This window comes from Cajanus cajan, chromosome 6 (genome assembly GCF_000230855.2).
Source record: "Cajanus cajan strain Asha chromosome 6, NIPB_CcT2T_4, whole genome shotgun sequence".
In the NCBI taxonomy this organism is placed as follows: domain Eukaryota; kingdom Viridiplantae; phylum Streptophyta; class Magnoliopsida; order Fabales; family Fabaceae; genus Cajanus; species Cajanus cajan.
Genome location: NC_138522.1, coordinates 54,694,514 through 54,710,803, shown reverse-complemented (window position 1 = coordinate 54,710,803; position 16,290 = coordinate 54,694,514). Strand labels below are relative to the sequence as shown.

Genomic DNA, 16,290 nt, shown 5'->3' with positions numbered 1-16,290 from the left:
GTCTTCACCTTTTTTAAATAATTTTATTCTTAAATTTTTAAATAATAAAAAAGAATATTAATTATTAATTATCTTTATCAAATATAAGACCTTAAAATTTAAAGACTAATCGTATCGTCAAGTGGTTCAATAAATGTTAATAATTCTTAAACACTTCTATTAAACAAAATAACCTATATGCTGAAAGACAACACTTTTATATGTTGTTGATTTTGATTACTAATAAAAAAAAATTCAAAGGAAAGAATAAAAATCTAAAACTAAAATTAAAATTAAATACTGATAATCACATCATGATCAATGCATTCACAAAAAAATTACGGTCAATATTATAATTTTAATGGTCAATAGTTAGACATTTAATTATTTAACAAAAACTATAAATTTTATAAAATTCTGAACTATAATCATGGAATTAAAAATAAAAAAATCAAAATTGTGAATTAAATATTACAAAAAGATTACATTACACTTTCTTTTCCTGAGAAATATGAATATTGTATTATCCTCTTCTTGTATACTAAAATTATAGTCTTATCCCTTAACAAATTACAATATGTGACATTTTACCTATTTTTAAAATTTTTTCATTAGTTCTATTAGCTTTTATTAAAAAACTTGTTAACAAAATATCATTTACATTAACACTTTCTTAGAGATGCAAATATTAAATTGTCATTTTTTTGTGTGTATTAAAATAAAATCTTCATCCCTTAACAGATATAAATATTACACTTTAACAATTTATCTCTTGGTAAAAAAATAATATATCTCTTTATTTACATACTTAATTGTTATTTTACAAATTAATTATATATTTAAAATAAATATTTTAATTATTAAAATATTTTAAGTTTATAAATAAATATATATATATATATAATTGATACTATATATATATATATATATTAAATTTAGGTAATATATAAGTTTTAAGACATTATTTAATTATTAATAAAAATATTTTAAAAAATATCTAAATAAATTAATGTCTTTTGATAAAATATTATTTATCATTTTTAATAGATATAATATTATAATATCTAAGTTAAGCATTCAATTTTTTTTTATAAATATAACATACAATTTTTTATGAATATATTTACATTACAAATCTATTATTAAACGAAATATAATTGTTTCATAATTTAATACTTATATATATATAAGTGTTTATATACAATTTATTTTATTTATTACTTTAATAAATTATTTTAAAATTAATTATATATTTTATAATTTTTATGTGAATAAATAATAATGAGTTAAAAATATTTTAATATATAATTTAATCAAAAAGTATTTAAATATTTTTACAATGAATATTTTTTAAGGTTAAGTTAAATATTCTAATTTACATATTTTCATATAATAAAAGAGTGATGATATAATTTATATCTTCAAGAATTAAAAATATAATTTATTTTATAATTTAATGTATGAAAGGTGTTAATATAATATCTATATTTCTTATATGAGAGTAGTGTAATTTATTTTAATAACATTAAGTTAAATATATATTTTAACAAGAAAGGAGAGGACAATATGATATCTTATCTCTCAAAGAAAGATAACGTAATTTTAACATAAAAAAGAGGATTGTGTAATATCTTATATTTATTTTTAAAAAAATCGAGTAAAAGTAAGCATTCATATCACATAAATACAAACTCGGAGGGGCAGGCCCAAGGGTAATGTAGAAGGCCCGGTCGAAAGGCCCAAGACAGAATCCCTCTCTACAACGCCAAGCAACAGTGGATTCGGTCGCCACAGCCCCTATAAATTATAAGCATAAGGGTACGCGCGTACACAGGATTAGGTTTAGAACTTCACGATTTTGAAGCTTCCGTTTCAATTTCGACTATCGCGCGATCAGGTACTTTCGTTTTTCCTGCATTGGCTCTTAATAATGCACAAATGCGCAGGGTTTACTTTTTTTTTTTTTTCTTTTATCTTTTTAATATCTTGAAATATTACGAAAGAGATGGATGAGTCATGTTTAGTTAGTTTTATTGATACTCCATGAAATTAGCTTGGTTGTTCTACGTATCAAATCGTTCAATGGGAACCACTTGGTAGATGCATGGTTCTTAGGAAGCACATTCTCATGTGAAGTTTCAAAGTGAAAGCTCAATATTTCGTAGGGAACAGTACTATTGTTTTTCATATCTGAAAAGAACTGAGATAATGTGGCATATCTTAGTCTCCAATTAAACCTAGTTAAGTAGGAAGGGTTTGGAGTAGAATGCATTGCTCTTTAGGTTAAATTTCTCTCTCTCACAGTATTATGTAATATTTTTTTGTATATTTTATGTAGTTCAGTTTCTTATTTGTTACTTTTGTTCCTTTCCCACCTTGTTCTCTGTGGGCATTGCCCTCCGACAAATAGTTAAACAACAATTAAACTGGCCTCTATTTTCTGGGCAACTCTCGGCATCTAAGTTACGAGAAATTCTGAAATTCGTTTCTCCGTAGATTTGTTTTTTGTCTTTGATTGGCCTGTTGAGCATTGTTATCCCCTTGATTTTTTCGTTCAGCGTTCTCTCTTGTCTGTCTCTGTTACTTTTGTTACTATGAGATAATGATCCCTGGATTAAAAATCAACCATGTTGCTATTCCTTGGTCCATACCTCATGGCACAGTTTCAATCAAAATTCTTACTCTGCTATTCCTTTTGGCCTCTCACATTGTTTCCCCCTTACCATATATGCAATCTCTCTTCTATGAATGCTTCTGGCATCTGTGCTTCCTTCACAGTTCCCCTGCAAGCTTGCTTTTCTAGATGCAAAAAATGCCTGGGTCAAGGCAGAGAGATGTAAAGGCCAAAAATCCAGAGTCACCAGAGGGGAACGGTGAGCGTGAGAAACCTACAGATTCTGATGAGCAGGTAGACCTTGATGGGAACAATGATCAACAGCAGACAATGGAGGAAGAAGTTGAGTATGAAGAAGTAGAGGAGGAGGTAGAAGTGGAAGAGGAAGAAGAGGAAGAGGAGGAAGAAGAAGATGAGATGAGAGTGGCAGATACTAAGGATGGAGTTGAGAAAAAGAAACATGCTGACCTTCTTGCACTTCCACCTCATGGGTCTGAGGTTTACATTGGGGGCATTCCTCAAAATGTTTCCGAAGAAGATTTGAGGCTTTTTTGTCAATCTGTGGGAGAAGTTTCAGAGGTAAGATGCATGAAATTCTTTTATCCTTTTTTCCCCCTTCATCATGACTGCCCAATCTGATTAAATTTGTACAGGTTAGGATAATGAAGGGAAAAGAATCCAGTGAAGCAAAAGGTTATGCTTTTGTGACCTTCAAGACAAAGGAATGGGCATCTAAGGCTATTGAGGAGCTGAACAACTCTGAGTTTAAGGTATTTTGGTGCACTTGTTACCATTTTCTTCTTCAAATCTCTAGTGGTTATCTTGTTCATTGATTAGGTTATCTACTCAAGTGACCCATTTGTTTTTATTGTTTAGCTAGCCAGTGGTCACTCTAGGCTGTAGTACTACTATCTGAATTAAGTTATATTGTGTTTTCAGGAAAAAAGAATAAAATGCTCAACATCTCAAGCTAAGCACAAGTTGTTCATTGGTAATGTTCCTAGAAATTGGACTGAACAAGATATGAAGAAAGCTGTTGAAGAAATTGGTCCTGGAGTCATTGCTGTAGAACTGTTGAAGGTTTGTTGACGTTATTTCTATTATATCTCATATGGTTTGATACGTTTGAAAATTTATGTGTTAACACATTTTTAAAGCTTGTTCTTGTTACTAAACTATGAATTGTGTTGTATGATGGATAATTTCTTCCTTGAGCTGACCTGGCTAACTGATTCATTGTTGCAGGACCCACAGAGTTCTGGCCGTAACCGAGGATTTGCTTTTATTGGGTATTACAATCATGCTTGTGCTGAATATTCGAGGCAGAAAATGTCAAACTCAAACTTTAAACTTGACAGCAACACTCCAACAGTGAGCTGGGCTGATCCAAGGAATTCCGAATCATCTGCAAACTCTCAGGTGATTTATTATTATTTTATTTAAATTTTATGAATAGCATCCCTTATAATTTTGAAGAAAAAAGTCATCTGTAGGCTGTCATATATGAATTATGTTCATGCTGATTTATCAATTTATATCATAGTTGTTGATAGGCTGCAGCCTGCATAACTATAGCATAATGCAACTATTTGAGCAATGGCTAATATTTTTGAACAAGATAGTGTGTTGATTACAATTCACAATGACAACAATATGCAAATAAACATAAAAAAATCTTATAAGTATGAAAGAACATATTCACATAATAATAATAGGAGTGTCTATAGTTGGTGTGGCTCCTATTTAAATCTATGACCGACACATCTACAAAATGCCATGTCAGCATGTTCGACACGTTTCTAACTCGACCCTTGTTAGATATGCCATGACACATTTCCGACACATCTACATCATGTCACAATTAATTTTTTTTTTATTTGGATACCTCTTTGACACAACTTTAACATCTTTCTAACACGATTTAAACATGATCTAAGAGAGTGAGTCGACTCCTGCTCTTAGTTAAACACTTATCTAACACTCTTATGATAAAAAAAAAAATTGAAAGTCAACTTATAAATATTGCAAGCCTCTTAATTTTTTCATAAGAATTATTGATGTTTTAATTTTCAAGATATATGGTTCATTTTCTAAGAGTCATTATCATATAAAAATTATGAAGCTTATATATACATGTGTTCTCGTGTCCAACTCTTTTGACATTAACCAATATATCACAATATCTGTGTTCGTGTCAGGTCTGTGTCAGAGGCTGTGCTTCATAGATTTAAGCAAATCCAATGAAAAACCTTTTTTCTTCTTTGTTAATCAAATTAATAGTCTAGAGAAATAATATAAAACTAAATTAAGAGTGACAGCAGACACCATTTGTTCCTTCATTTTCTCAACCGATTAATGCCATTCCTTCTTCTCTTTTTATGTACTTTCTCATCACTAGTTATATTTCTTTATCTTTTCTTCCACCTGGTAAAACACTTCCACCTTATTTTTAAGGATTAAAAGAAATATAAATGAAATTGATTATGAAAACTTAATGAGTAATTTTGCATTGCAAAGTTCAAAAGACTTTCAAATAAGATTATATTAATTTTAATAAATGATTTTCATTAGTTTAAAAAGGTCTCATTTATAAGCACATATAAACATTGGGCTGTCCTGGGCCCCAGGTTGATCCTATAATTATGAATTATAACCTGCAAATAGACTAAAATAAAATACAACAACAAAATATGCATGCAAAAAACATTGACAGTGGCAATAAAAATAGCATACATGTAGACATTCTCTGATCCGACAAGAACACACCTCCAATCAACACCCTAAAATATAGAAGGTAAAGCAATGTGATAATCAATGCCAAAGGAAATAATCCAACACGGTAATTAAACAGTGAGGCAGCCCTTCTTGCACCATGCAACATACTTAGTGTGGCATGTTTCAATGGTGTTTTTTGGTGCCACTTTCATCGCTACTTCTTTGATGGAATTGCACCTGCCATTGAAACTAAGGCCAAAAATGGTGCAACCAATTATATTTCCCATTTTCAAAATTTCAATAGACTAAATTAAAAAAAAAAACTTGTTAGGTAAAACTGCTTTCTTTGTGCAAAACTGCTTTGTGCATCTCTGGTTCATGTTTTGGGCTATACTTACTATATTGCTATCTGTTCTTCATTAATTATGATAAACGGGAGTTATAACAGGGAGAGGGATTTAAAAAAACAGTAACTCCTAATAAACTATTATTGTTTATTAATTAATTACTGGCTTTTAATTTGTTTAAATATTGTTAGTAAAGTTCTTTTTTGGGGCATTAATCATCTATCTTACTGTTGGGATGGCCCTGGCATTGACTTTCCTGTATGTTTGGTTATTGTCTGATCGGCTGTTATGATTATGGGATTAACTTTCGGGTGGTTTTCCTCATGGTGTGCTTGTTGGATTTTTAGTAATGCTTTATAGAAAGTTGTATAACTGAGACTTGGTGCTTGTTATAGGTAAAAGCACTGTATATAAAGAACCTTCCAGAAAACATTACTCAGGATCGTCTTAAAGAGCTGTTTGAACATCATGGAAATATCACAAAAGTGGTTCTCCCTCCTGCTAAAGCTGGGCAAGAAAAGAGAAGATTTGGTTTTGTGCACTTTGCTGAAAAGTCAGGTGCCATGAAGGCATTGAAGAACATGGATAAATATGAAATTGATGGTACTTCTTATTTCGTTTTATGAATACCTTTTCTCCAATCTGTTTTCTTTAATAATAGTGCACTGGACTGTTGTTACATATGGTAAGCATTGGTTTTTTTGGGACGGACAGGACAAACATTGGATTGTTCACTTGCGAAGCCACAAGCAAATCAAAAGTCATCCGGAGCAGCCAATACACAGAATTCAGTTGCACTTCCTGCTTATCCACCTCATATTGGTTATGGTATTGTTGGAGGTGCTTATGGTGCTATAGGTCCAGGATATGGTGGTGCTGGCTTTGCACATGTAAGTTGCTTTTTACCCTGGTAGTCTCAAATTTCTAGTCTTGCAAATTTTTAAAAGGCTGAGGATTGGAGGTTGGGCTAAGAATAGGCTTCCCATGAATACATTGTGGCAACTGTCCTGTCTCACCTTGAGAGGTGACAGGAGTGAGTTGCACTTCATTAATTGTAAAGCATGAAAAAAAATTCAATTTGGATGGTTAATTTGCCTTGAACAGTCCCACTTAATTTCACATTCCGAAATAATCGCCAAATTTTAGTTATTGATGGACTTATGTTGCCTCAACCCTGGGAGAAACAGGTTAGCTAACTTTAATTTGTGTATTTAGAGTTTGGGAGAGATTATAATCTCCCATTTCAGCTGATTTTTGGGAAAAAAAGCTGTTTACTAAAAAAACTGGTTGTAAACAGCTTTTTTTCTTGAAAAATAAGCTGTTTTTTTGAAGTTGGAAATTTTTAGCTTATAATTATTCCTCAACATCTTTTTTTTTTCCTTTAAGCTTATTTACCACATGGAAATTTCTTTTGTATCGAAACAAAATTAAATATCTTAAAATTGCATTTCAGCAAACTTATCTCTACAGAATTTCATTTTGATTATAATAATAATCTCAATTATTCATATAATCAATTATTAAAATAAGTTAATTTTCACAGTTTTCCCAAACACACTCTTAGGGTCTCCAGTTGGATAATATCTATGTTAATTTTAGTATGTATTAGTAGTATATATTGTGAATCATAGTAATTTGATTATTGCATGATTAATAGATATGAACAATTGATGAGTGAATTTTTTTTACTGCTGTACCCAGTTTAACTCGATCTGCTCTATGCTCACTAACTTTAGTCAAGAGTTGCATTTAAAGAAATGAATTACACTCTTATTCTGTTTTGAGTATCCACCCTGCATTATACTTGGTGCAAGTATGGCTCTATATGTCTCTTACTGATGTTTATGTCCTTAAATGTGCAGCCACTGATGTATGGTCCTGGAGCCACCCCTGCTGGCATGGGGATGACGCCAATGCTTTTACCAGATGGAAGGATTGGATATGTATTGTGAGTGTCGGCCCAATTTATCTAGTTTTAGATTTTCAACCCATCATTATGTACTCATCCATAGTTGCATGTGTAGCTTTTTCCTCGTTAGTATAACAATTATAGCTGAGTTCTATTTCTTGTTTTGGTGGGCCTGTAGGCAACAACCAGGGCTGCAACATCCTGCTCCAATGCCAGTATCCCGACATGGGAGGAGCGGTCGCTCAAGTGGTGGGAAACGCAGTAATGGTAATAACCGCAATCGTGGGCAAAGCCGGTATTATCCCTACTAATTCAATGGGCTTTAAGGAGCCAGCAAATTGAGGTTTGTTCCTTCTAGTTAGTGATCTACCTCCAATGCAGAATTAAGCTTTATAGCTGCACAGATAAAAAAAAAATCTAGAGAAAAAATCCTGGGAAATGAAATTACAATTCAATTAACGTGTATTTGTTGAAATTCATACATATAATGCCTTCCATTTTCTTCCTTTATCTCTGCATTTTGGACATTTTATGAAACGAAAATTCTGATATGCTATGCTATTATTGTGTCATCAGCAGTTGCACCGAAGGCTTAGAATTGTTGACGATTCGAAGCACGGAGCCTAAGTCAAATAGGACACTGCTGTGAATGAAGTGATGATTTTTTGCAAGATTTTTAATCGGTGAGAAAGATTTTAAAGGCGATAACATGATTCTCATGTAATTGAAGGTTTTCATATTTTTTTTTAAAGATTTTTGTAAGATTAATCCATGTACTCAAGGCTAAGACTCAGTTAAGCATCAAAGTCATGTTTTCATATAATTTTATTTATCTTGCCTTTCAATTTTTCGTTATCAAATATTTGAAGAGACCACATAATTTTGAAGTACATGATAATTCTGACTAGACTGATGAAAAATTATGTAGATGTTTCAGATGTTTAGCTTGCAGTGATATATTAATCCGTGTTTCTATCTGTCTATCTGTCGTTCTAGAAGAACCGGAACGATATTTGAATGAGTACTGGTCGAACACAAACTCCCCTTAACAAACCATATAATTTAAGGAAAGGCTAAATTGATACTTCTAATCTCCAAGGTACCTTGAAGGGAATGTCTCGAGTAAATTGCATAGAAATTTTCGTGAAGAGCTCACACTCCTAGGGCATATGGTTGGAGAAAATTCTTTCATAACTAAACCATATTCATGTATCATAAATTTTGGGATTAGATACAATTTGTATAACTCTAAACATTCTTGAAATGTATGGTTAAGTGCAATTAATATGAAATTATTTTAATTTAATTAGTTTTAAATTTAAGTATATGTAATTATGTTAAATACTTATCTAATAAAAGATATCTATTGTTTATATCAAAATCATTTTTTTGTAATATTTAATATATTCTCTTATGATTAAAAATTAATGTTTAAAGTTCATTGAATTTTGATCTTTGATGCTTAGTTCTTTAACTTTGAATCTCTAATCAAACACCATAACTATGCCATAGTGGAAGGGTTGAGATTTTTTTATGAAGTTAGAAAAAGAAAATGAATTTCTTCAAACATAATTATCTCTAACATTAACTTAAAATAATTCAAAACAATTTAATTTTCGATGATTTCTTATCCCTTAAAGATTCACCAGTTTAGTTTTAATAGAATATGTTAATATAAAATATTTATTTTTGAATATAATTTTATGATATATTATTTCAAATTTGTATTATTTAAATTTTTTAATATTTGTATTTATTACATGAGAATTTTAGTTTTAAAAAATACTACCCTTTTAGATCCTTATTACAAGACTTTTTTTAAAAGTAAGTACAGTTTTTTTATATGATATTTTAAAATTTTTAATGAAGCATTAATTTTATTTTTTACTTTTTATTCTTATTAAAAGTTGAGTACATGTGCTTCTTGTTGGATAAAGACAAGAAAATTTGAGAAATAATTTTTTTTCGTCAGTTCTTGAATTTCTTAACTGTCATTTATATTTTTGGTAATTTTTGACTATTTATATTATTGTTATTGGTGTATAAAATTTGATATAGAATAATATCTTTAACTGTTTTATGATAAATAACAATTTAATGATAAATTGTGGAGATAAAATTGGTACACTATACTTTTTTAAAAAATAAATCAATAAAATAAGCTAAAATGATCATTTATATTTTTGTGTGATTATGTTATAAATGTCTTGTACACAAGAAGGAATATTCGAGAAAAAAAATTATGAAAATATTTTTCATAAATTTTGAAATTGTTAAAAAAGTTGGTGATTATAATCTTTTTTATATTTAATTTTAGCGTCACAATTATTATTTTTTTTCTTAAATATAAACTTGCTTCAAGATTCTAAAATATTTATTGAATAGTGTGATAATATTTTAATTAATTTATTAATTAATGTCTTGGGAATTTTTAAAGAATTGTAAATAAAAATATATTAACTGTATAATATTTAATATATTAAAATTATTCAAATTATAAAATTGAATATATATATATATATAATAAAATACTTTTGCAATATTTCTTATTCTTCAATTTAATCTATAAAATTTAACAATCAAATATTTTATAATTCATATAATTATATCAGATAAATTAATAACGGTATTACTATGTTTATACATCATTAAAATCTTCTTTCCGACTCAAGAAAGGAAAATTATCATTCCCCCTCGGCATAACATTTTGTCGAAAATTTAGAAACTAAACTTGTCACTGATAAACATTCCAAACTTCCAATAAAGCATAACAGAATCGTATAATTCCTTCAGTTCAATATGATTCCTTTCGACCTACGAATGTAGCTAAAATCATATTAGTAGACAAACTAAAGGAAAGATTAATACCAATAGTGACAATGAACTAGGGATTATGCCCAAAATATTAATTAATAATTATCTTTATTAATAAAAACTCTAATGTTCAGTGTTCTCCATAAGCACTGCTATGTTGGGCGTAAGAAATATTAATATTTCCGGATTTGCAGAGACAAAATGACCAATAAGGCAAGTATTTTTCGCTTCTCTCTTTGCATAAGTCCATTCTTTCACATGTAATAAACTACGGATCATTCCCAAAATAATAACTAACAAATCTCTAAATTAGCATAAAATCTAATGTTTTCTGCTGCTGTGTTGGGGTAAAAAATATTAATGTTCCAGGATCTGCAAAGGCAAAATAACCGAGGCAAGTCTTTTATGCTTTCCTCTTCCGGAGGTCCATTCCTTCACATATAACTTCCGTTTTATGCATATACTAGCCTCCTATATGCAGCTGCAAACATAGCATTAGCATGCTTCCAAATATTCACATGTTCTGCACTAGGACTTCTCGTTGAAACAAAAGCCTGTATACAAACATTAATATCATGTTAGGCAATGTTGATCCACCATTGACATGTAGAAGGAACAAACAAAGCAGAAGAGGGAGGGGACAAGTCCATATATGATAAGGTAGAGAGAAGTATTCTATAATCTCATGAAACATTTCAATTTGGTAAAGAAAGTCTGATCTTTCCTCTCTTCATTTGAAAACAAGATATATATGATCAATCAACAGCTCAGTCCAATCAGTTTAAGTGTTTAACCATTTACCCACAACAGCAAAAACTAACCCTAGCCTTGACAAGGTTTGCCAATTATTTTTTTAAAATATTTCTGAAATGCGGGTATATATTTTCATCATCGAACTCGTACGAGTAGAATTAAGAAAATTATGAATAGGCAGTCAAAGTCAAAATGGTGCACTTACTAACAGGTTTTCTACGCCAGTCAAATTTAATTATAAGTTGGTTCTAATTAGATGAGAAGGTAACAAGGCAATACAAAGCTCACAATTTGACAATTTTAACTACCCAACTATTTTAAGAATTTCACAATAGTTGAAGCTAAGAGCAAATAAATGAAATTTATCAAAATTAGTATTAATATCCTAAAATATTAATTATAAATTCAAGTATGCACACTTGACTTTGTTACTTTTATCATTCTCACAAAAAAACTAGTCCTCTTGAAATACATGCGGCCACACAACTATGTTTTTCAGTTTAACATGTAACTATGATCCTTTCGCATTTCAATTACCAATGATCAAGAACATTCGACTGCAATCATACCATAGAAATAGAAGACTTAGCAACAAGTTTGATAATAAGTCAGAAACACTTTAAATTGTACTTACAACAATTCAACGTATAAGATACAGTAAATGTAAAATAATACTTTATTTGTGCTTAAAACTGAAAATGGAGATGCTATTAATGCATAATTAACCACTGGAAAAATCCAGTTAAGAATTGCATATAATTTAACACTGATAAGAATGCATGCAACCTGGATTAATTTGTATAGGGAATTGGGGGAAGCATTGATAATCAAACAAAAAGATTAAGAATGAGAAGTTCAAATATACATAAATTGATTAGTAAAGCATAAACTAGTTGCTCCATAAATGTCTTATTATGCTAGCTACAAAAGCATGGATCCCACATTTATGCACAGTTATAAGCAGGTAAGGCTAAAAAGAAGAAAAATTAGCTCTATACAATACTGACTTTATAAATGCTTACTTTGTTCACTAAAATTCTTCACATGCAAGCAGAGAAGTCCTTAGGTGGCTCAATCCAAATGTTCTCAAAAGGGTCTTGTTCTCCCCAGTCATGACATTGTTTACGGGGATAGTATCTATATTCATCAAGAGAGAATGATATACAACGCTTTCCATAGAAACGAACTTTAGAGAAGTAGACACTATTCCTCATTATTCCTACGAGGTCAGTCCTTGAATGTGATGACAAAAAACTAGCAAAAAGCGTTACTCCATCTAGTGTTGTCATCTCTTCCCATTTCATTAATGTCTTATCTAACTTAAAAATAATGGGGTTTTCACTACAACATGTGTAAATTACTATTATATCCCCTTCATGCTCCGTCATAAATTTCCCCTTCCACCAGTTTTTGGCAAAAAAGTTCTCTGGGCATTTGGGTGGAGGTACTGCAAGGACACTCCAAGTACATTCAACTGGGTCAAACACACCGAGCCAACCTGTGAGACTCAGACAATAAAATAACCCATTACAAAACACAAGCTTATTCCAAATGCTACTGACAAAGGGCAAGCGATTTTGATAATTAACAGTGGTCCATTCTGTTGCCCCAGGATAGCAAGTGCTAATAGCTACAACAGTAGGACTAACATGCTTAACAGTAAACAGAACACAGCCGGGTGATGTTGGAGCACAAGAGAAGGCAACAATCTGGTATGTCATCTCAAATCTTGGCAGTTTAATCAGCTCCCTAGTAAAGGGATTAAAGAAGAATACTCGGTGAGTTCTAGGCCGGTATAACAATAACCAACCATCCTTGGTATAACAAACTCTAGATCCATTCAACTCGGGCAACTCAAGGGAGTGTGTCTTACGCTGCACAGGGTCATAGAATTCATAACAGTCACCAAATCTTGGAAAATACATAAGCCATGGTGATTGATTTACTACACGTACAGCACTCGCAACAGAATGCCATCTCTTGCAAACAGAAGAAGCCCGGATGTTATCCGCTAGGACCAATCGAGACAAGACCAATTCTAGGAGTTCAGCAGGGAGATCAGCCCAGGATTGCAATTCCAAATTTTCACTTTTTACCTCAACAACTGCTCTTCCATTATTTGTGATTGTGTCGCTTAACCTGAATAATAAGTATTAAAGATATGAATGCAAGATAAAAGTGAAACAAATTCAACAAATGAAATTATGACACAACAAGATACAATATCATTCTGCCACCGTTAAGATGGTATGGATCTACAGGCGCATTCCACAACCCTCAAACCTAGAATTGGTTATTCATAGAGCCGGTCATGATGCACCAATTACAGCTCCAAGAGAAAGGACCACATATCAATAGTAAACTTCAGATACAGGAATAAATGTGGATGAAACATGAAAATTTCATAGAATTGGAATAAGAAGACATTCATGCAGTAGCTTGAATGTAAGCATAGCAGTATTCTAGATAATTGAAATCAAATACAGCGTATTTACAACTTAAAAATTTCAATTCTCAGCAATTCAAATTAAGTCAACCCATTCTTCAACTCAATTGTCAAATTACAAGATCTACAAACCCTAACAGACATTCACAATTAAAAGCCAAGTCTATTAGGGCAACACAAGTTTCTTTCTTTTTTGAAAATTTCAAGCTCAATAGCAAATAAGGAACTAATAAAACCCGACGAGTCCTATAAATCCATACTGATCCAGCATTGAAACCCTAAGGGAGTGCTTCATGTTCCTATAACTATGCAAATTATTAAAATAATAATAAGAAAAATAAAAATATAGAGATGCAAAGTTCAATTTGGATGAAGATAACATACAATTTCAACTTCCTCCTTCTCTTCCCCGACATTTTGCGAAAGCAATTGGCTAAAGAAGAAGTTTTTGCAGAGAGAGAGAGAGAGAGGGAGAAGTTGCTTCCTACACTACACAACTGCAGAAAAAAGCTAAGAAGGGCACATGAATGACACGTGTGACTGAGTCACACAAACACAGTTATACAAATAATAACATGTGAACGCTTCCACGCCCACCGCTGCATCCATGGCTCATCGTGTGTGACGTGTCAGAGATCTAACGTTGTATTTTTGTACAGTCTGTGCCTTGTTTTCACACACAACAATACGCTTGTGCTCCGTTTATGGCTAGTTTGGCAAAACGGGCAGCCCAGCCCACCATTGCCTTGCCAAAAACAAGGCTGGATCGGGCTGCTCCCTAGAAAAAAATAGGTCATAAACTTTGATCTATTTCGTTTAGGGATGGATTTATATATTTATTTTAAATTACTTTTTTAACATATATTTTTTAATATTTAAAAGATTTGTATAAATCAATGTACCTAAATAATAATAAAATTATAAATTATATAATAAAAATAAATCAATTATACAATAGATTTGTTATATAATAAACCATATTATACACAAAATAAATATGAAATAATTTAATTAAATTTATATTAAAAATAATAAATAAACAAAAAAAAGTCAATCTGTCTAGATCCATCATTTGGTTTAATAGACTATAATACCTGATCTTACTTACTAATATTTTATGGGACAACGGATCGACTCATAAATCGTAACCCATTTTATCATCTTTATTTATGAAATTGTATTGTACTTGAATATGGAAAGATTTATTGTCAAAACAATTCACCTTTTTGTCTTTTTTAATTTCATTCTTCTTTTTTCATACACTCAATATTTTTTTTATACAATTAAACACAATTCATCATTTCTTATTATTAATTTTTGACAATCATAATATTAGTATCAAGCATTCATTGTTAGAAATAACTATATTTTAATAATGTGAGTGTATACAAGATAAATATTTATCTCTTAATTTATTGCATATCAAAAATCGAAATGTAAATCTTAAACAAATTTTTAATTTAGAAACTAAATTAAATATTTGATTGATAATATATATTACATCTATGTGTGTGTATTTAATTTTAAATTAATCATAATAATTTAATAATATAATTTTAAGATGTTCTCAATACCATTATCAATACTTTGATAGAGATTAATTATTATTTTCGATGATATTATAGTTATTTAAAAAATAATTTGATATTTAAAATAATTTAACTATTAAATTAAATTATTTTATATAATAAATCAAGTCTATAAAATTTTAAAAATATTTAATATTTTATTAAATAAACTCAATTTACTGTGAAATATAAATTTTTAGTTTATAAATAAATGTCATTTACACAGTTAATTAAATATAGATATTTAATTTATCTAAAATATTGAATACATGGTTATTAAGGTAATATTAAAATATTTAACGAATGAATGATTAAAATTAAATATTAAATTTTTTTACCTATTGTAAAATTAGTATATACAAGTATATTTTTTTTTAAAAAAAGTATATATTAAAATAATAACAACAATGTTGAAACGCAAGATTAGAATATAAGAGTAGATTGATAGAGATTAACCGAGAAATTTCAGATTCTTATTTTCAAGTTGTGTCATAGTTTACAGAGAAATAATATATTTTGATTCATATTTTTTTAGATAATAAATTATTGAGTTGACTGGTGATATAAATATACACATAAAGTAAACTTATATGTGAGCATATAACTAGGGATGGAAATAGAAAGGCCTTAAATCGGGACACATGACCTGACTTCTTTAAAGTGTGGACTGATCTAGTCTATTTAATAAAAAGGTTAGATTTAGCCTTATATAAAAATCTCTTAAGTCTGATAGGTCAACCTATTTATTTATATAATATAATAAAAAATTAATATTATATTATTAAAAATATAAATAAAAAAATAAATTTATAAAATAAAAATAAATGATCAATATTTAAAATATTTTTTTATACAATTATTTTTTTTATTATAGGTTTATAAACTTACAACTTATACATGAGTATATATCAACATATATGACTACATATAAATTATCCCTTCAACAAAAATATTCAATTTAATAAGTTTATTGGCCTAATTAATGTTAATAATTTAAATAGACTAATAGGTCAGACCAAACTTTAAAAAAGGTAGGTCAGGCCTATAAAAAAAATCATAATAGATAATAGATTAGGCTTTAATTATACTTTTGTAGAACAGACCCAACTTAAATATTTAAAGTCTAACCTAACTTATCATATTCT

The 16,290-nt window shown here is 29.7% G+C and overlaps 2 protein-coding genes across 6 annotated transcripts; one reads left to right on the top strand and one right to left on the bottom strand.

Moving 5' to 3' along the window:
- Positions 1 to 1,725: 1,725 nt before the first annotated feature.
- Positions 1,726 to 8,409, top strand: LOC109795846 (RNA-binding (RRM/RBD/RNP motifs) family protein). 4 transcript variants are annotated; one of them, XM_020355400.3, is made up of 10 exons: positions 1,726 to 1,876; positions 2,758 to 3,172; positions 3,247 to 3,363; positions 3,533 to 3,673; positions 3,839 to 4,012; positions 6,051 to 6,258; positions 6,370 to 6,545; positions 7,518 to 7,603; positions 7,743 to 7,907; positions 8,144 to 8,409. In XM_020355400.3, the coding sequence occupies exons 2-9, from the start codon at positions 2,783 to 2,785 to the stop codon at positions 7,873 to 7,875; spliced, it is 1,425 nt and encodes a 474-aa protein (XP_020210989.2). In that variant the 5' UTR covers positions 1,726 to 1,876; positions 2,758 to 2,782; the 3' UTR covers positions 7,876 to 7,907; positions 8,144 to 8,409. The 4 variants fall into 4 exon arrangements, with proteins under 4 accessions (XP_020210989.2, XP_020210990.2, XP_020210991.2 ...); XM_020355401.3 differs by having other exon boundaries at positions 8,141 to 8,409; XM_020355402.3 differs by having other exon boundaries at positions 1,757 to 1,876; positions 2,390 to 3,172.
- Positions 8,410 to 10,535: 2,126 nt separating this feature from the next.
- LOC109795847 (F-box/kelch-repeat protein At1g57790) lies at positions 10,536 to 14,125 on the bottom strand. Of its 2 annotated transcripts, none has more exons than XM_020355405.3 (3): positions 13,962 to 14,125; positions 12,154 to 13,270; positions 10,536 to 10,932 (listed from the first exon to the last, which is right to left on the bottom strand). In XM_020355405.3, the coding sequence occupies exons 1-2, from the start codon at positions 13,991 to 13,993 to the stop codon at positions 12,172 to 12,174; spliced, it is 1,131 nt and encodes a 376-aa protein (XP_020210994.1). In that variant the 5' UTR covers positions 13,994 to 14,125; the 3' UTR covers positions 10,536 to 10,932; positions 12,154 to 12,171. The 2 variants fall into 2 exon arrangements, with proteins under 2 accessions (XP_020210994.1, XP_082933784.1); XM_083077658.1 differs by lacking the exon at positions 13,962 to 14,125 and adding an exon at positions 13,353 to 13,905.
- Between the last annotated feature and the right edge of the window lie 2,165 nt (positions 14,126 to 16,290).